We start from the raw sequence: 19,839 nt of genomic DNA, 5'->3' as shown, positions 1-19,839 counted from the left end.
AAGTTGTTGTAAAGAGGTGGACGAGGCAGAGGGGAGAAGGAAGGGAAAGGCGGGGACGAGCGGGGCGCACCGCTCCGGCGGTGGGGAGAGCGCGCAGGGGCCGCGCTGGGATGCCCCGCTCAAACAGCGCGGAGGAAATCGTTAGCTTTGCTCGGACCGGCAAACACCTGGGCGAGGCCGGTCAATAGCGAGGGATGCCCGCGGCTGCCCGCTGTCAGCACCTCGTCTGTTTGACTCGAAATAACCGGAAAATGGGGTCTTGCCTTTCCCGAACCCGCACTGCGGGGATGGGCACACCCGGCCGACTCGGGTCTCCTTGCGACCTGCACCCCATCCATCGATGAGGATATCTTACTGCTTGTGCGTGTCGGAGTGAGACTTATTTCATGGCATAAGCCTCAAAGGTTTTAGCTGACCCGTTTAAATTATTTCAGCAACAACACTGTGAAAAGGCATCGTCCATGAATAGCTTTACTCCGGTGAAGTACCTTCCACCTGGCTTTTATTACTACTCACTTTGCATAGGAGAAAACAAGACGCGTGTAAAACACTAGACAAGTACAGACAGATTGATTTCTGGAAGGGGCTCTACGGAGGTACATCACCCCTCTCTGCAGAGGGAACCATCCCGCCCACCGGAGCAGCGGGAGGAGAGATGGAAGGGATAGAGGTGAATCCCGGATACAGACTTAGGGGGCCAGGAGGGAGGGCGGTCCGTGCCGTCGGACAATGACTTGTCTGTAGAATCGTGAAGTTAGGACGCTTTCCCTGAAGTTCAAGGGGACAGTTCCCAATAGCCGAAGGCAGCACTGAAAACCACTTTGTTCTGGCATGCTGTTTCACTTAGGTCTTAAAAATTAACTTCACCGTTAACTCAAAATAGGTATTTGGGTATTTTTCTCTGAGGAATTGGATATTGAAAAAAAATGCACAAAAGAGGCTTTTATCCGCAACGAAGTCAGGTCTAGTTTTCCGAAGATTGTATGTATATATGTTTTAGAGTGTATACAAGGAAAAAATGTTCCCCCCCATCAGGCCCACACGAATAAATTTTTCATCTCCTGACCTTATTTTCTTTTTTGTTTGTCTTAAATAACAGGACTTGGAGAAGCCTGGGGCCACTCCAGCCGAACCAGCCCACTGGATAATGTTGGACGGGAACTGGGATCCCATCTTTTGCAGGTACTAGTCTGGAAACGACAGTCATGTGGTATTAATGATTAAAGAAATAATTCCCTCTTCTGAGCTTTTGATTGCCACCTTGACTAATTTTTAACTGTTCAAGTGTTTAATAGAAAGATAGGCAGGAGGGGAACGACTTCAGAAACGTGAACTGCCGTGACTGAATGTCGTGGTTTTTATTGGGGCTGTGGCTTGGTCCCTCTGGGTCCTTTGCCTCACAACTGTCTAACACTGGGTCCACAGGGAGGGATTCACAGTGTGTCCCAGGCTGCCGAGGTACAGGAACATGACTTTTCCCCAGTTAATTAACAAGGTGACACATACCACCGATGTTCTGAAGCTCAGAGTGGTGTGGTAGGGAGAGGCTCTAACGACAGGTTAGGGAAGGCTGTCCGCGACAGAAGGGCTCAGCTGGCACTGCAATTAGCAGAGACACAAATCAGGTAGGACACCTCTGAAAACTCGCAGCGCTCTGAAATACCAAAGAATGTTATCGGTGACCATCACCACGTGTTTCTGGTGGAATCATGTGGCCTTTGAAGGACCTATTCTGTTCTTGGCACACCCAGAAGTCCCATCTGTGTCTGCTGAAATGTACCTGACAAATTGTGTTATTTACACTGCGGAGAGTTTTAGATTCCCTTTGATCGCTTAAATTCTCCTTACAAAATATGCAAACACTAACCCCGCTGTGACATTTGAAATAGGATAGGAGTATTCAGGATTTCTGGGACCCATATATTAATCACCAGATAGCCAGGACCTCGTCTTAGATACTTCCAAGGCACTTTGCATTACTTTTGAGCTCGGCCCCTCTGAGATTGTATCTCAGGAGTCCAAGAGTTTTAGAGGGATTCTTGTCCAAGACTTGCCCATTTCCTTCCAACTTTTTGAATAATCAGAGCCTGCGCATCGACGCCTGTTTGCTAGAATAAGTCAGAGGGACAGGTATTTCACGGATCTATCTGTCTATCTATTGATTTATTTATATTCCCAACCCCTTTCTGCAGACGTTGGACGGTTTCATATTTGTCGTGGCTCCGGATGGCAAGATCATGTACATCTCGGAGACTGCCTCTGTGCACCTGGGCTTGTCACAGGTACGCTGGGTGGTCTGCTAGCCCCTGTGCTTGCCTGCACCACCCCCCTGACTGACAGGAGAGGGTGCGCGGTGCCGGCGATGAGCCCCTCTCCTCCTCCCCCTCCTCCTTCTCCTCCTCTCTCACAGGTAGAGCTGACCGGCAACAGCATTTACGAGTACATCCACCCCGCCGACCATGACGAGATGACGGCGGTGCTGACGGCGCATCAGCCTTACCACTCGCACTTCGTGCAGGGTAAAGTACACAGCCCCCGCCCCCTCCTGGCCGCCGCGGTCGCGTAGGGGACCGCACGGAGCCGGAGGAGTCTGTGGCTCACCCCACCTCTGCCTTTCACTCCTCCCAGAGTACGAGATCGAGAGATCCTTTTTCCTGAGGATGAAGTGCGTCCTGGCCAAGAGGAACGCGGGCCTGACCTGCGGGGGCTACAAGGTGCGTGCCCGCGGCCAGGATCCCCGTTCCCCCCGCACTAACCTTCCCTAATTCCTGCGCCGGGAGGGCGGTGAAAATGGGACGAGAAGAGGGTGTGAGACCTCTATTCGCGGGGGTTTACCCAGCCCAGGACTCTTTCATGTGGTTAATTTATCTCAGAGTTTCAGGTTGAAGAGCTCAAACCACAAAACCAAGCAATCAAGCTGCCCTTGACCCTTGTTTGGGGCATTTTATTTTATTTTTTTTAAATTTTGCTCTCTGAACCGAACCTCGCACAACCACTGAGGCTCCCTGTGGCAGCTTTCAGGTGATACAACGCGAACCCCGGGTTAATTTGTTTCTTCGTTAGGTGATTCGTCAGCTGCAGGTGTAGCTCTCCTAGTCGAGGGTTTTGCCCCGGCGCAAATGGTTCTGCTCGGGGCTCTTCGGTAAGGAGAGTCCCTGCTCCCTCTCCTACCCCCTCGCTGCTTTGTGTCATCCGCACAACGCCGAGGAGCGGGTTGTACCCATAACCCGAGGAGAGATGTTGTGTCACGATGTACCGTAGACCAAGAACATCTGCCGAGGTAACTCCAAGAAGACACATCTTAGTAATAGAGAAGTAAGAGTGGAAGTAGACAGCAGTCATCTACAAGGATACGTTTAGGAGACAATACTTAAATCAGAGGTGCTTTTTGGCGATAGATTGCGTCTGCTCCATCTATATAATAGACGTATCTTACACATGTGACACATGCACACATGTAAACGCTTTCTCTCACGCGCATACACTCCTCATTACAAAGTTGTAACTGGATTGGCACTTCCGCGTCTTTCCTTTTTAGAAGAATAATAAAAGCGCAGTTAGGAGGTGGGCCAAAAACCACTTAAGCCAGTGGAAAAAAAATCTCGTTGACTCTAATGGGCTTTAGATTAACGCTGAACTCTAGTACGGGAAAAAAACCTCAACCCCGATAGAACCGCAGAGAACTCCCAAAAGGAGGGGGTTTTTGCCGGGCGGAGGCGCAGGTCAGCAGCTCCCGGGAGCCCGGCAGCCGCGTCGGCACCGGCAGGAGGGGTGCGGGGTATTGTTCGGGCCCCCTTCGTGGGGAGGGACGCCTGTCTCAGCACACCCTTCCCCCCTGCTGGGTAGCCGCCAAACTTTCCTGTGTCTCCGGCAGGTCATTCACTGCAGCGGGTACCTGAAGATCCGCCAGTACAGCCTGGACATGTCCCCCTTCGACGGCTGCTACCAAAACGTTGGCTTGGTGGCCGTGGGCCACTCGCTGCCACCCAGCGCCGTGACGGAGATCAAACTCCACAGCAATATGTTCATGTTTCGGGCCAGCCTAGACATGAAGCTCATATTCTTAGATTCCAGGTAGAACTGGAGTTATTTCCAAATCTATTCCCCTAGCCTGTCCCTTCTTCCACAGGCCTCCTCTCCTGTCCTCTCACCCACTTATATTTACTGCTGATGTCTTTTGCAGGGTAGCTGAGCTAACAGGTTACGAGCCCCAGGACTTGATAGAGAAGACCCTTTACCACCACGTCCATGGCTGTGACACCTTTCACCTGCGTTGTGCACATCACCTGTGTAAGGAGATGGTCTTCTTGTTAAAAACCCTGCTCCCCATCTTCTCCCTTTGCAGATGGACTTTGGGGTTGCTGGGATTCACCTCTAGCTCGGAACGCTAAAAGCCAGCTCTCTGGAGGGCAGAACAAGCAAAATCCGCTTCAGCTTTTAGCGAAACAAGGTTAGATAGCAACTGAACTCTGAGTTGGACACAGGTGGCAAACGGAAGGGATTGGCAATGAAAGACTATTTTTCCGTCCTCATCTTTTTGGTTGTAGGACAAAAACTGCCCTGCACAAATCTCAGGCGCTCTTCAAATTCTGGTTAGGAAAACACTTTTTTCCTGCTCCAAAAAGCCGTGCCAGTGAAATTCAAATACTTTTGTTCCACTTCCACCAAGTCTCACAAATCTGTGTATCTAATTTTGACTGCAGTAGTGAGCCTGATTCGGAGAGCTGTACTTTATTCTATTTTGCTATCATGATGACATTAATACACGGATAGATGAATAAAAAGGATATTAATTTACGGTAAGTTTCCTTACAGAGAATGTAACGAGAAGAGATAACCCCCAAAGACAGATTTATAGAATAAAATCTCGATGGGGATACTACAGGATGGGGGTGTGTGGGGTTCAGTTCCCGTAGCCTACCACACACATACACACAGACACCCCCCGGCCCTACCAATCTCCCCGATTAGCCTTTGATAAGGATCTCAGGTACTGAGATCAGCCCTGCCCGGGGGGCTCCACCACCCTTGTCCCCGCCGCTTCCCCATGTGCCGCTAAGGGGTTCCTAACCCCTCTGGTCTCCCACAGGGCTCTGGGGGGAGTGTGCGCCCCCTTCCCGGGGCTGATTCAAAGCAGAGGCGGTAGCCACGCTGAGGCTCTCCTCGCTTTGTCCCCGCAGTGCTGGTGAAAGGGCAAGTGACCACCAAGTACTACCGCTTCTTGGCCAAGCACGGCGGCTGGGTGTGGGTGCAGAGCTACGCTACCATCGTGCACAACAGCCGCTCCTCCCGCCCGCACTGCATCGTCAGCGTCAACTACGTGCTCACGTAAGTCAGCCTGGGGCCGCTCCGAGCTGCGCGGGGCCGGGCGGCACCGAGCGCCGGCCGGGCACCTGCGGGCGCGCCCCGCTCTGCCCCGGGGCCGGCGGCCGCTCCTCCCTCCCGCCCCTTCTCTCCCCCCTTCCCGGCTGCCGGTGCTCAGCCCCCTCGCCGCCGCACTGACCAGAGCAGGCTCGCCAGGTCTGCTAGGAAACACATTGTGCGCTTTCATCTAGATGAAGGGTTTCCCGTCTGCCTGTTTCGTTCTCTTTCGAGAGAGGAAAAGATTTAGAGGTTTGTCACCCACATATTTTGCTGCCCCCTCCTTTTTTTTTTTTTTTTTTTTTTTTTTTTTTTTTTTTTTTACAGTTTAAATGCACCCAGCATTAAATAAAATTTAATGCGGCGTAAAAGAAAAGGCTTCCACGTACGGAGTTATTTATACTCAACAAACAGGACATCTGTTTTTCCTTTCAAAAATCTGGGGTTTGAAGTTCTTAATTTCATCCAGAGTCTCTATCAAAGCTCAGAGATTTCTTTTTTGTTCTTGGAGAGCGATCCTTACAGAGAACCACAAAGAAAGTTGGTGACCAGAAGGGTCAGTTGAACTTTAAAAAAAATAAAATCAAATAGGAAAAAAAAAAATCAGAGTTAAGTGCTGAGATACCATATCTCAATACATCTCTCTGCATTTTGGAATGGCTGTGTTGTGCTCTAGCTATGCTGCTTGTACTGAAACGCAGAGGCCCAGTGAGGGAGGGGAAACTCGTCTGGACTATTTTTAAGTGTTTTCAAGATAGTTATTAGCAACCCCTCTGGACACGGCAGAAGCTGTTGCCGGCAGCACTGATGCTTCCTTGGCGTCGTAGGACCAGTCAGGCTGGCGGTCCTTCACTGATCCTGGACACTGGATATTCCTCTGTTCCGCTGCTTTTTTTTTCTTTTCTTTTCTTTTTTCCCCTGGAGACAAATGTAGGTATTGGAAGCGTCTGTCACGCACAACCCTCCCATTTCCTATAGCTGTGGCGATGGCAGCATCATGATCTTGCCATCACGGCTTTGGTGCATGGACAGGTGGCAAGTGGCTTCGTAGCTCAGTTTAAGGTGTGCTTCCCGAAATGAAGTGGCTCGACACGGAGTCCACGGCTCTGGTCATGTGTGGAGGGGCTGCTGGTGGAGTTGGAAAGGGGCTGCAGGTCACAGCGCCTGCACTTCTAGGGCGTAATCCCTTTGGTATGTGAGCTGATAAAGGGCGTCGTGCTCTAAGATGGGTCATTGCGTCTGCATGAAAAAACAGACATTTTGGTCAGCACTCTGCGGTAGTCAGAAAACTGTGATTCCCGTTAAAAGAAAAATTATTTTATTTTATTTTATTATTTTATTTTATTTTATTTTATTTTATTTTATTTTATGGGTCATAACACTTTGTCATTTCCTTAGCAAGGACGGGTATCAGCAGAGACGTTATCACTTCTGCTCTAGATATTCTGCACAATTGTACGTCCATTTCCTCTATACCAGTCCCTCTCTGTATTTTTCGCGGTTTATGCTTTCCAGTTAAGTCCAAGCACCTGCTTTGGGCGAAAGGGGAACCGCAAAGACAGAAGTTAGTGCATTGTAACGCTAAGAAGCAAGGAACCCGAAGGCAATTAGCATCTTGGAGTGATTTTAGCTCCAGAAACGCTACGGTTTGCAACGATCGTTTGAGATTATCGGTCATTTCCCTCGTCTTTAATCCCCAAAGCGTGAACATCAATCACAGAATTCTGCCTCAAATGATCCGAGTGGAAATGGAGCATCTCAGCGGACCTGCTGAAAGCACAGCTGGGGATCTGGCCGGATCTGTCCCTTGCTTGCCATGGCACGAGAATTTCAGGCTGGCACGGCAAGCAGGGAGTGCCCTGGTACCCTGTGGGTCAGACAAACCCCTCAGAGCTGTGTCCCAGCAGCGTGACTGGTTGCACCATGTGCCGTCCTGTCAGCCCCCCGGCTGTCACCGGGGGCACGGCGGGCGCGGGGGCGGCCACTGGACAGCCCCTGAGTGTCCACGGCTCCGCGCCCGGGCAGGAATTCCCGGCCGTCTGGGAGCTGGACTTGGAGCACCTCAGCACTCTCCTCCCAAAACAGCGTTGCAGGAAAGACGATTTCCCCTCAGGAGCGGTACCCAAACAGGGCGACTCCTCCTGTTCAGCTGATTTTTCCTTGGAAGCAGCGTCTTTATACTTTGGTGCATGTATATGGATTTTCAGAACCTTTTTGCAGCCAAACCGACATGTAGGAGGACTACAGCTGTTCTTTCAAGATTTCCCTTAGAGAATGAAGTTACACCACAGGGCAACTTTGTTATGCCTTGGTGTAAGTCTCCAAGTCTCCCTTTGCACTCTTGGCTTAATTGCCTCGAATGTGAAGGACGGCGGGAGGGCAGAGAGGGAGCCAGGCTGCCTAAAGGAGGGATGTTGGAAGTTGGGAGGTCCAGCACTGGCTGCAGCAGCTGCCACGTGCTGCTGGTAGCTGCAATGCAGGCACTGCCACTGCATAAAGTTTTGGTATGCTCAGGTCCTTCAGGTCCCATCATGCCTGGCTGACTCTTCATTAGGGGTCTGCAGAAGAGATCGTGTTCTGCTTGCTTCTGCAGCAGGGCTACCACTGCTGAAATTGCTGCCCTGCCTCCAAGATATGAGCATAGCTTCTACTGAGTCATTATATTATTATCATCATCATCCTTGTCATTATCATCATCATCATCATTATCCTTCTTCTCCGCCTAGCTGGCCATTCAGAAAATATATGGTCTTCGAAGAACAGGCCCTGCCGTTTGCCAGGTGACTGTAAGCAGAGAAAGATCTGGCTTTTAAAAAAGTGAGATGAAGTCAGCCTCTGAAATGGATAACCTGAAGTGGAGGGAACTGTTGGGGAAAGGCTCATGGTGGCAGAGTTGGCCATGGGAATACTGAGCTCCTACCTAGAGCGGGCTTAATTGTCTTAATGAGCTATTCAGAGTCAACATGTTACCACTCAAATGAGGAAGGCAGGTGGGGAGAATATAGAGGACAATATAAGGTTACAGGGACTTGTGGTTGTCCTCTGGTATGAGGTAGGCTCTACTGCAGGAGGGGTGGACAAAGGTCCCATAGCACTCAAAATCTGCAAGTGTTTAATATACTTTATGCCAGTATAAATCTGATAGAAACTGCACTTCTTTAAGGATGACATTGGATTTTTCCAGCAAACCAAGAGAGGCTGAGATGAGCAGTTTGTGTGTGACCTCCTGTGCTTTGCCCACCCGGCAGCGGGTGTGTGGCAGAGCCCCTGGTGCAGCTCTGGGCAGAGGGACAGGCATAGGTGTGCCCGCTGCAGCCAGGTCATGTTATAAACCCAGCAGGGAAAAACATGCTTACAAAAGTGAAATACAAGCCTTTGAATATTGATTCTTGTGTGTTTAAGATGAGGAGAAAGCAAAAGAGGTGCAAATTAGTGCTTTTGCATTTTGAAATAACAGAATCACAATCCCAGACATTTGGGGTTGCAGGGTAGAACTTGAAAGGTGAGATGACTCCTGCTGAAAAGTCATTTGAATACAGGAAATTTTGGTCTTTTTGGAGGGTGAATCACAAAACGGGTCATAAGGTTTGGAAGATGTAGTACAGGTTTTTGACCTTCTAGGTCTCTCATCCCCTCACACAGTACTTCTTCACTCAGGTAAAGCCCTGGGGTTTTTTTTTTTTTGGTCATGGGATAAGGAGCTTTTCCTCACTGTTGAGAGGAACCTGAGTGCTCAGTTTTGGAAAAGAGCAGATACTGAGTGCCATAAGAGCCAAAATGGTCTGGAGCAGTTTCAGTGTGGGCTGAGCAGGAAGAACAAGAATCTCTACCCTGTAGCTTCCCAGCTCCCCTGGATGATAATGATGATGAAAAAGAAAAGAATGAGAGTTTATGCAAAAAGGACCACGCATGCTCCAGTTAAGAAAATTAAAAAGAGGTCATTTTAATTTTTCATAAATCCCAAGTTTTGAGAACATGAATGTTAGGCTTGAGAACAAATGTTTGTAGCAAGTATATATGCTGAAATAAATAAGCACGGTGGCAATGGCATTTTGGCAACAAGAGGAAAGCTGATTTTTTTTGTGTAATAGCAGTGTATCAAAAATTAATATAAATGACCTTTAAGGACTCTGTCCTTAAAGCACACATATTTGGTCTTCATTGTATTCCGCTTCGGATATGTGAGTATAGACACAGAATATTTGTTTCTTTTCTTATTTGTTCTGTACACACAGTCACCATATCATTGATTATTAGCTGTGCATGTTTATCACATAAAGGGACTCAAGTATGAGTCAATTAATAGAGAAGGAAACTGCTGAAGTTAAGTTTATATTTAGATCGCAAACAACCTTCCTTTAAACAAATGGATAATGTGAAGTGCAAATCCTTTGACTTTCTAAGCATGAGCAAATATTATAATAATTTGTCCCCAGAGAAAGCTAGAGAAGCTTTCCTATATACATTTTGTTGTCCTTTAGCATTTAAAAGAATAGCAATAATGGTGGCATATACAGTTAACATGGATTAGGTAGATAATTGTGACTAATCTCTGTTCTAATGATATAGCATGTATTTGATATAGTTCCAGTTGACCTCTTCATGTTGCATTGTATAACTGGCTGATTAGAAACACAAATTGAATGCAAGTTATTTGAAATATTATTTCACAAATAACTGCCATATTGACAAATGTTTTACCTAAATGCAGTTTAGAATAAATTAACTATTAATTGTACCTACACACTTAATCTTTATTATTATTACTATTCATAGCTTTGTGTACTACCAGATTTGAAATGATTGTATAAGAAAGGTGCTATCTTTATGTGTGATGGCTCAAACTTCAAAAACAGTCCTTCCTGGCGTATTAAGTGGGCTTTAGGGAACTTTGTGTTTCATGTGAAAAAGCTCCTCCCATATTTGTGGGCACTTACAGTTATGTATTTTCATAGCTTTTCATAGAAATTCTGTTTTTGTCCTGTCTCTGATACATCAGGTCTCACCTCTGTCTCTTCCTAGTCAACGTCAGAATCCACAAACTGTATTTCCACACCCACAGGCTTACCTTTCTTGAGCCTTTCTCTCAAACTGGCCTATTCGGAATTACCACGGAGTTCTTTTCTTAGTCATAGGTAGATACACGTTCTCTTGGATCTCCCAGGTGTGTGATGGAGCAGGCAGGACAGGAAATACCCTGGGAAACCCACCCTTCCTCATATCATTACTGTAACTAGTTGTATGAGTAAGCTTAGACATCCAACTTAAATACTAGAGATAAGGCTCAGTGATTTTAACTGGACAATGTTTGGGTTTTTTTTCTTAAATAGTTGTAAATAGTAGGAACAAATTCGACTTGCTGCTTTTCCTTTATATCTCTCTATATTAAGGGGAACTTTTCCCACTTGTGTAGTAGTGCACAGAACTGGGTCCTATTTTTTCTGTTCAATCTTCAACGTGCTTTTTCTAAGACTGGAAAGCCTACCATCATTCCCGTGATTTGATTAGCAATGCAAATATATAGACGAATTGTTTTAATAAATCAAAATGCTTGGGAAGCACATATCTCAAAGAAAAAAAAAAAAAAAAAAGGATTCCTCTTGAACTACTCAGTCCAGTGTTCTGTTTGTTCACCATTAGTTTTTATTACAGACTTGTCTCCCTGGAACACTGTTTATATATTTCTTGCAAATAGGAGACAGGCTTTTCCAGGTGTCCGCAATACGTTTCTGCAGTTCTTCTTTGTTCATGTAGGGGCTTTCCTAGCTACCATTTGTTTAATTCACTCCAAATTTCTATGCTTGTATTTAAACCAGGTGACTGTAATGGCCAAGGCACTAAAACTGTGGGCCAGAGCTGAGAGTCACTGTTCATATGAAGAGTTTTATTTGCTAGAGTAAGGATTAAAGGACTGCAGCTCAGACCTATGGAAAAAATACCTCCAGTTGTTAGTTTAAATGCATGCATGCTGAGAGTCTCACATGGCATGAAATTCAAGGTTGCAAAAAAGTGTCTTTATTCCAAGGAAGAGTGACTTCACATGCTTTCCACTTCATCATTTTCCCATTCAGTGTGTGGCTGCTCCAGGCCTTTGGAAACACCCTTCTCTCAAATACTGAGTTACAGGTCTTGTAAAATGTTTGTCTGGGGCTGAGACACATTCAGCAGGGGCAATAGCTGAAGCAATTACTATCTCCAGCTGTCTGTCTCACTTCAATGATGAAAGGTACAGGGCCTGCTCTAGGGACTCTTATTCCTAAAATGCCATGGTTTATGGTTTAAGGTAAACTGCCACAGATTTTACTTTACATGGCAGCATTGGACTGTACAATGTAGCACAGCTGTTCTTGCTAGAGAGGTTGTTCACACTTTATCCTAACTCTGCCCTTCCACACTCTGAATGGCATAAATGTGGGTTGTGAACATCACTCCAGTAGCTGGGTGCTCCAGTCCCTTCTGGGGGTCACTCTCAGTGGTCCTTCTATGTGGCAGAGCAGGGGAGACCATAGGCCATGGAGTTTAGGGTTATATTCACTGCTCTGTGATAGTTCAGAGAACTGAAGAGGCAGCTGGAAGAGTGTCTGCTGGTTTTACTACACCCCATTTGTAGCTTGTCTATGGACTGTGTTAGTGGCTGTGCAGAAGAGACAAGCCAAGCAGTCCACTGCTATCTTGCCCTCTTAATACTCTGCATAAAACTGGATGCGGAACTGGCTCCTGCTCTCATAACAACAGCAGTATGTTCCTTAAGTAGGCTTACAATTTTACTAGCTCTGCTTCTGTTTCCTTAATCTGTTGCATGTTTGCTCTTGTTGCTCTATGCTGCATCTCAGTACTGCTGCCATTCCCATGTTGTTTCACTGTAATTGTCGTGAGGTACAACAGGTGTGACAAGCTACTAAACTGTTTCTGAAGGAAGATCTTTCTGTTACATTATGTTGTTCTTGCTAGTTTTTATTCGTACACAAATGTGGCATTTTGACACAGCCTAAATTAAGTGTTAACAAATAAATCTCCTTTGTCCGTTCAACAGTGGCAAGTATCTGTTTAAAATCTAATTCTCCTTCCCTCACCTCTCTTTTGTACTTTACAGTGTGGGCCAGGCTCCAGCACATATGTTCGTACTCAGTGGGTTACTTCAGAGGCAGGCCCTTTCACTTTGATGACACTATTTATGGAGGCAGGCACTGCTCTGTGTGAACAAGGGTACAGAGTCTGACCCTTCGGAAGGCTTGGGATGGCTGAAGTCTGGAGTCAATCTCATGAGCTTTAACACAGTTAGATGATTTATTCCTGTTGTTGTCTTTTGTTATCATCCACTTAGTGCAATTAAATTGCAGAAGTCCTGTTTTACTAAAGCACTTGAGCACATGTCAGGCTCTAAAAGTGCTTAGACATAACTTTCAGTACACGATTATATCCTGGTGAATTCAGTTTTGAAATAAAAAAACCCTTAGGCACACGCTTGGAAATAAGAATATTCCTTGGCTTTGCCAAATAGAGATGGCTTGAAGGACGTGTTTTGTTACTGTGTTGAATTGGGGCCTAATAGAGAACAGCTGTAGTTTTTCAGCTACAAACCACTGTGTATAAATCTTGGGGACAGCAATGTTGAAAATAACAGCTATTTTCTGCAGAAGCTTCAGTGCAGCTATGGAAACTCAAATGCCTGGCTATCTAAAGTTTGGCTATACCCGTAGCATTGTGCAGATATTTTGACATAACCTAGAGTGAAGACCTTTAAACCCATCCAGCATTCAGTGTTCTTACATCTGTGCTGTCAGTGAGGAAGTGAACATGCCCTGAGGGCACACTGATCCCAAGTAGCCTGTAGTTTTGATTGTCTCTGTACTATGTTTGGCAGCTGGTAGCCAGGGCTGCTGCTATAGAAAACTCTGACTTAGGCCCTGGATTGCTGAAATCCACCCAAAGGCATTGCATGCTATTTTTCTCTTGCTGTTTCCAAAGACTGTTTTGTACACAGAACAAAATAATAACCTTTAATGACTGCTTTACAAGGCCTAGCTCAATGGAGTATTTGCTCACAGAAAGTCTGGATTTGGGGATAAATAGCTTGATAGCATCCTCCCCTTTGCAGTCAAACTTCTGAACAGTGTTTGGCTGCAAAATAATTCTGTTGATCCTAAGCTTCTAGTAGGATAGTTAAAGTGTCACCTTCCAAAAGATTATCAGCCTCCTTAGTGCTCTCTGCTCTGTGAAAAACAGCAGTGGGGATGTGGATGTGGCTTCACTCCAAAGAAAACGGCCTGTCTGTCCGACTACAATGGTGTAACACGGGAACATGCAACTGGGGCTTGCTTCCATGGTGCTATCTAGTGAGTTAAAGAAAGCAGTAGGAGAGAAGGTGCACAGCACTATTTGCACAGGTGTGACACTCTTGAGTCGCTCTATATGTGCTCCAGAATTGGTAACCACAAGCACCGCAAATCTCATACAATGTGGCATAGGGGACTCTGCACAAACAAAATCAAGTGTTCAGTTGCTGCAGGTGCAGATTAGCTGTAGTGTTGGTCAGAGGACAGTTGAAGGTTGGCAGTGGAGTTGGTAGGCAAGAATGCTGTGGACAGTTTTGTGAGAACAATAAGAGTGTCTCTGCTTAGTCAGAGACACTCCTAAGCACCTGGAAATTCTTGATGAATGTATGTGTGGAGCAGTGACAACAGAATGACTAATGCCAACTAAGGCCCCTCACTGTTCTAGCCAAAGCTATGACCAAGAGGACAAAGGTACTAGGCAGATTAAGGTTTCTGAAGAAGACCATAGCTAGATATTATTGTGTTTTATTAAGTTATTTTCATTTATTTGTTGAGAAATTTTAGATACACCTATTAAGTGTTTGACTACCTATAAACACTTGACCCACTGGAGACTTACATAAGCTGGATTTTCATATGGGCATGCATTTCTTGAACTGTACATGTTAATGTAGAGTTTTTGTTATCCCAACATTGTCAAAAAGCAATAATTGCCATTAAAAAAACCCTTCTGAATTTACTAGAAGATGTGGGGTAACAGCAGTTGTGCAAGAGATGGTGGTTTAACTTATTCTGACTCCAGAGAGTCTAGGGAATCAAACAGGTTATCCTATATAAATTTTAAATGTTTAATGGACCCCCTTAACCAATATAACCATGTATTATGTACACTTTTAGGAGACAGGATCAGTGATTATTAGGAAACTATCAAATAAAATGGAGACTTATGTATTACACTATAACCTCATGACATTTCTTTTCTTGCTATTTGTCTCCTGTTTTATCAACATAAAACTCTGTACATTGTATGTCTATCAAAGCTGGATGGTCGAGTCCAATAAGAATGGAGACTTAGACCCAAGTGGCAAGTAATGTGGGTGGGATTTGACTGCAGTAGAGGTTTGGCTGTGGATAGGAAGGAGTTAAAAAACAGTCTGACTCTGGTACAAAAAATGAAATGAGAAAACAGGTATATTAATTTGAAAAAAAATCAAAAATCCATTCTCCCCAAAAGCCAAAATTTCAGTGCAAATCTTGCCTGTCTTCCTCCCCTTATCTCCCTTAAAATTTTAGCAAAAGAAGGGAAAGATCAGTTGAGAAGTAGTTCTTAAGTATTATAACATGATTTTTTCTTAATGGTACATGATAGCCTTCAAAGGCAAAGTGCTCTCCCTTGGCCAAACCTGAGGAACTCTGGACTAGTGAAGCAGAAAGATTTTTGTTGTAGAAAAATATTGCTTCTTCTAAGGAAGGTGAAAGTCTTATGACAAGAATGGACTAATCTGATGAAAGAGAAAGGGATCTATTGTAAATGGGACACCCTACCAGATGGAGGTCACGAATACTTTTGCACTCAACAGGCCTCTTCACTATGGGGTGCAGCTGATCAGAAAAAGCAGGGTGGAATGATGGGGAAGTTAATTATGCAGCATGCAGATAGGAAATTTCCCAAAGAGGAACAAACAGAATGAACAGTAAATAATTTTTCAAGCACAGTCCTTTTTTTTTTTTCTCGGATAATTTATTCCCAGATCACAGAATCTTATCCAGAAAGTCATCACAGAAAAGCTAACTAATTTTTAAATTTTTTCTTAGGAAGGTTGTCACAAGAAAAACTTTGATTATGGGGAACACAGAGGAGTTGAGAAAACCTGAAATATCATGAAGATTTACAGTAAATTATTAAAAGTAATGATGGCAAATTTTCAGGACCTCTCTTCACAGTTTCAGAGGAACTGAACTATGAAACTGCTTAACTACTGTAGTATAGAGTGTAACACAAGAACAGTGATACAGAATCACACACATGCTGATAGTGACCATGGGAAATACTTTGGAAGGAGGTTAAAAATAGGACAAACATGCAGTCATGTTTCCCCAGCACCTTCTTCTCCAAGAAGTTCTAATGTCTTCCTAGAAAGAGGTGAGATCTTTGAATGTATTAGTTGTCAATGTTTTGTGGGTTTTTCCTACACAAATTCACCTGTTTACTTTTTGGCACCATGTGGACTTCTGCCAAGGTTAAGTAAATGTGGGAATAAAGGCCTCCTTTTGCTTCATTCATTCCCTAGCCCATACTTCTTGCATTAGAAGAAGTGAAAAACTGCTTCCTACTCATGTCTCCCTTCTCTATGCAATTCACCATTTACTGATCTTATTTTGTTCTCCCAGTCACCTCTTTTTCAGCCTCAGGAGAGTCCTTATTTTTTTCTCATAGAACATCGGTTCCAAACCCATCATCCTTGCTATCATATTCTGTGCTTTTTCCAAGTTTTCAGATAAGATGGTCAGAGTATACAATATTTGAAATGTCACTGCATGAGGGGTTTATGTATGGAACGATGTAGAATCCTTATCTTTATAATCCTCAGTTACTGCATAATTATGCCATTATGTGCATTTTCTTACACACAGGGCAGTCTGTGTTATATCAGCGACCTCTCTGCAATGTGATGCTTCTTTCTTTTGTGAAACTTCTCAGTTTGTGCGGTGAATCACATAGATTAGAGGATACTTCACCAAAATGGAGCTCAAGAATACTAGTTTTAGAAAGAAAAATCTCAAAGTAGGCTTTTAAGACCATACTTAAGCCCTATAGAGAAGAATGTTATATATGCCCCTAATAACTTGGAGTCTATAGGTACATAATTGTATTTTGTCGCTGCTTAACACCCAGATACAGGACTTTTATCCACTTCTGTGCCAGCTCTTCAGTTAATATTACAAAACATAGAGCAGTCAATCTTGAAAACATCTTAGCTGGTTTATCTGGTCTCCCTTGCCATGAGGGGACAGGACTGGCAAGAAACTCTTCTCTCTAAAAAAGTCCTTGGATTGAAAATGACAGCATTCAACAACCTTCATGAAAATCAAGAGGAGCTCCTGTTGGTTCTCCTTATTACATGCCTTAATGTGCTGTAGAAATCCTTAGTGTTTGAAAACTGTTAATGTATAATCTCTGCCAAAAAATCAGCAGCAGCCTCTGAAATCCTTCCGTCCAAGCATATCATACAGCTATCTAGTGTGCTATTTCCAATAATTTCTGCTCAGTTAGGTACACAATAACAGTGGTATTACATGTATTCAGTCAAATATTTTTATTCATAGAATACATATCAAATTTATTTTAGCAGTTTAAATAAGTGAGTTTAATGTCTATTTAGTCAAGCATTACTGTAGTGAGGACTTCAGTAGATTAGAAATAAATGAATCCAATTAAAGAACACGTCTGTGAAATTTGATATGTCATAGGCATGAATGAGCTGTTTGCACAGACACTGTAAAGAAATCATTAATGATTAACTATCTAGAAGAGGTTTAATCAAGGATAAATGGTATAAGATAGTTAAAAACATTTGCATTAAATTCACGGAGATTCTGAAATAATAAAAGAATGTTTTGCATCAATAGTGACACGGGTACTCTCGGGAAATGTATTTTCTGTTTATCTGTGGTGATGTGCAGCCAGGGGCTGAAGCTGAGAGTTAGCTTAGTAATGTTAACTATCATGCATTGATAGAAGGAGGTTGTTCCTTCCAACAAAAAGATGAAATTTAACAGGTGAGACAGACACCGATATTTTGCCAAATATGTGTTACTTACAATAGCATATTGTTATCCTCGTCTTAAGAGCTAATATTCAGCAAAGTTAAGGCAGGGATTCTCAGAAGTCATCAGTGCTGATTTTAATGGGCTAGGAAGTCTAGTAAATAAAGGCAAATACAGGTCTCACTTTTGGATCCAAAGATGGTGAGGCATGTAGTTTGGAATGGCAAACTCTACCTTCAGTCTGCTGAAAAATCTGCCACATCATGATTATCTAGAGGCCAGGATGTTTTATTTAACTTCAACTGGCAGTTAGATGAGATGAGAAACCAATCATGGAATACATAAAATTCCTCTCACAGTAGTTGTCTGGAGGAAATCCTCAGATTTTTGTGAAATGACCCATACAGGAAAATTTGTGCTTCAATTTTTCTGAATGTATAAAATAATTTAATTAAACTCCCTGGTTTGGATTGCTTTGTCTTTAAAAGCAAATATGGAATATGATATAATGTAAGAGAATCTCATGGCTGGAGAAGCTGTAAACTTTGACTCAACAAGATGTAAACAGCCACTGCTGTTTGTGCTATTTGTGGAGATAAACGGGTGCCTGGAACTTAATGAAGGGATCTGATACACAGAACTCATACTTCTCCAAGTAGATGTATGGCTTAGCCATTAAGTGTACTAATAATAAGCATACACTTGAAAGATTTCTGGAGGGTTTTTCCAATTACTTTTGTGAGCAGTAGGTCAGGCCTATAAGGGACTATTCACTCAAGAAGTTTTATGAAGGAGGTTTGCTAATATCACCGCGATTACTGATAGAACAGCTGTGGCAGGGAGTAACTCTGAGTTTGCAGTTGAATGTCAGCCTAGTTTCATAACAAGCAGTGAGGTTCAACAGCTTTTTTCGCACTTTGTCCTGAAATTTGGCTTCCTGTATGACCTGAGTGAAACCTCCTTATTTTGACTGGTTCTGAAAGATGCTAAAGGGATTGCACACGCTCCTCCTCACAAATCGCGTGAGCAGACCGAGGCCTTTGTAAACATTTCTGAGACACATTGTATGTGAACTGAGGACACACCAGATGAGGAAATTGTCTGTTTTGTTGTACCATCTGCTGATTTAGAAAGCCATGAAGATGACAAACAGCCAGAATCTGTTCTCTTTTCACTCATCTGCTGAATGGTGCTCTGTTAGCATTGCATGAGCTGGAGTGTGGAAATGTTAAAAGTTGTGGGCATTGTTTAAAAGTAGAAGAATGATATATTGCACTATTGTAGTCAGACATGCATGAGAAAGTGCCTGATTTTTACCACCTTCATGTCTGATTTTAAACAAACTGCAATAACTCAGAAAAAGAGACTGAACATTAATGACATTAACACCTTTAGTTTAATCTCACAGTTTCTATTGCTAGAATGGCAGAAAATCTGACAAATATAATTTTTCTGATTTTTAACTAAAAGAAATGAAGAGTATATATGACCCATTCCATAGATTTTTCAAGTAAAACTAGAGGAAATGAAGAACATACATCATGTATTCAATAGAAATAATAGTGCAAACAATTGTAATTGAACCTTGTTTTCATTTTCATGATCAGTATTTTCTGCTTTGCTTCAGTCAGGTGAATGATGGTATCCATGATGTAGGAATCCATTGCACTAGGATCACCTAATGCTTTTACTTTCAGCTTGTACTTCACTAATTATTTAATATGTGTAAGGAATGATATGGATGTAGGTTACCCAGCATATGTCAGGTTTAGGTGCTCCCGTGATACCTTTCCATCCAATGCTGTAACACCACATATGAAAGTTGAATTTCTGTTAATCTTCTTTAAGGTGTCTAAATTTAATGACTTTTGAAGGAATTAAATGCACTGTAAATGTTTGCCTCTTTGCTGGTTATCTGTGTATTCTCAGTTACTGCATGTATAGCTTATTTTTCCTTTTCATCATGTAGTGTTATTAATGTAAAAAGATGCTTTTCCATACAGTTTTGCAGAATTTTCCTTGGATTGAGCATTTTCTCTTCTTTTCCAAGGGTTTTCTTCTTGTTTTGAAGGTTACGCTGCTTATAACTCTGGATATATAAGATCTGTATTCTTGAGTCTGGCTGGTCTTAAGTACTTTTGGATGAATCTGGATATTTATTCTTTACTAATGGGTGTCATTCTTTTACTTCTTCCTCTGGATACATCGTATTTAGCTGGTCTTTCTGTTTGAGAGCATTTTTCAGGGCTTAAGTTCTCTTCTGTTCCATAGCCTATACTGTCTTTAAGTAGGGAGTATTAATATCTTGAAAACTATTTGTGCCTTTAGTTCTCTAATGTTAATGTCTAGTCTCACTTCAATGAGCTATAGTAGTCCCAAGCATCACCCTATTAATTGAAGAAACACAATGACAATAAAAACCCAGCTTGTGTGT

General features: G+C 43.5%; 1 protein-coding gene across 2 annotated transcripts in view; it reads left to right on the top strand.

Annotated features, from left to right (window-relative positions):
• Positions 1-19,839, top strand: part of SIM1 (SIM bHLH transcription factor 1) — a 51,069-nt gene that overhangs the window by 10,570 nt on the left and 20,660 nt on the right. For both annotated transcript variants that reach the window (XM_032105139.1, XM_032105140.1), the window contains 7 exons: positions 1,100-1,182; positions 2,193-2,282; positions 2,411-2,519; positions 2,629-2,714; positions 3,875-4,074; positions 4,184-4,290; positions 5,181-5,328. In XM_032105139.1, coding sequence (XP_031961030.1) covers positions 1,100-1,182; positions 2,193-2,282; positions 2,411-2,519; positions 2,629-2,714; positions 3,875-4,074; positions 4,184-4,290; positions 5,181-5,328 — 823 coding nt within the window. The remainder of the gene's footprint in view (positions 1-1,099; positions 1,183-2,192; positions 2,283-2,410; positions 2,520-2,628; positions 2,715-3,874; positions 4,075-4,183; positions 4,291-5,180; positions 5,329-19,839) is intronic.

Source organism: Corvus moneduloides, chromosome 3 (genome assembly GCF_009650955.1).
Source record: "Corvus moneduloides isolate bCorMon1 chromosome 3, bCorMon1.pri, whole genome shotgun sequence".
NCBI classification, from domain to species: Eukaryota; Metazoa; Chordata; class Aves; order Passeriformes; family Corvidae; genus Corvus; species Corvus moneduloides.
Note: the sequence above shows the minus strand (reverse complement) of the source record. Positions and strands in the feature narration are given on the sequence as shown.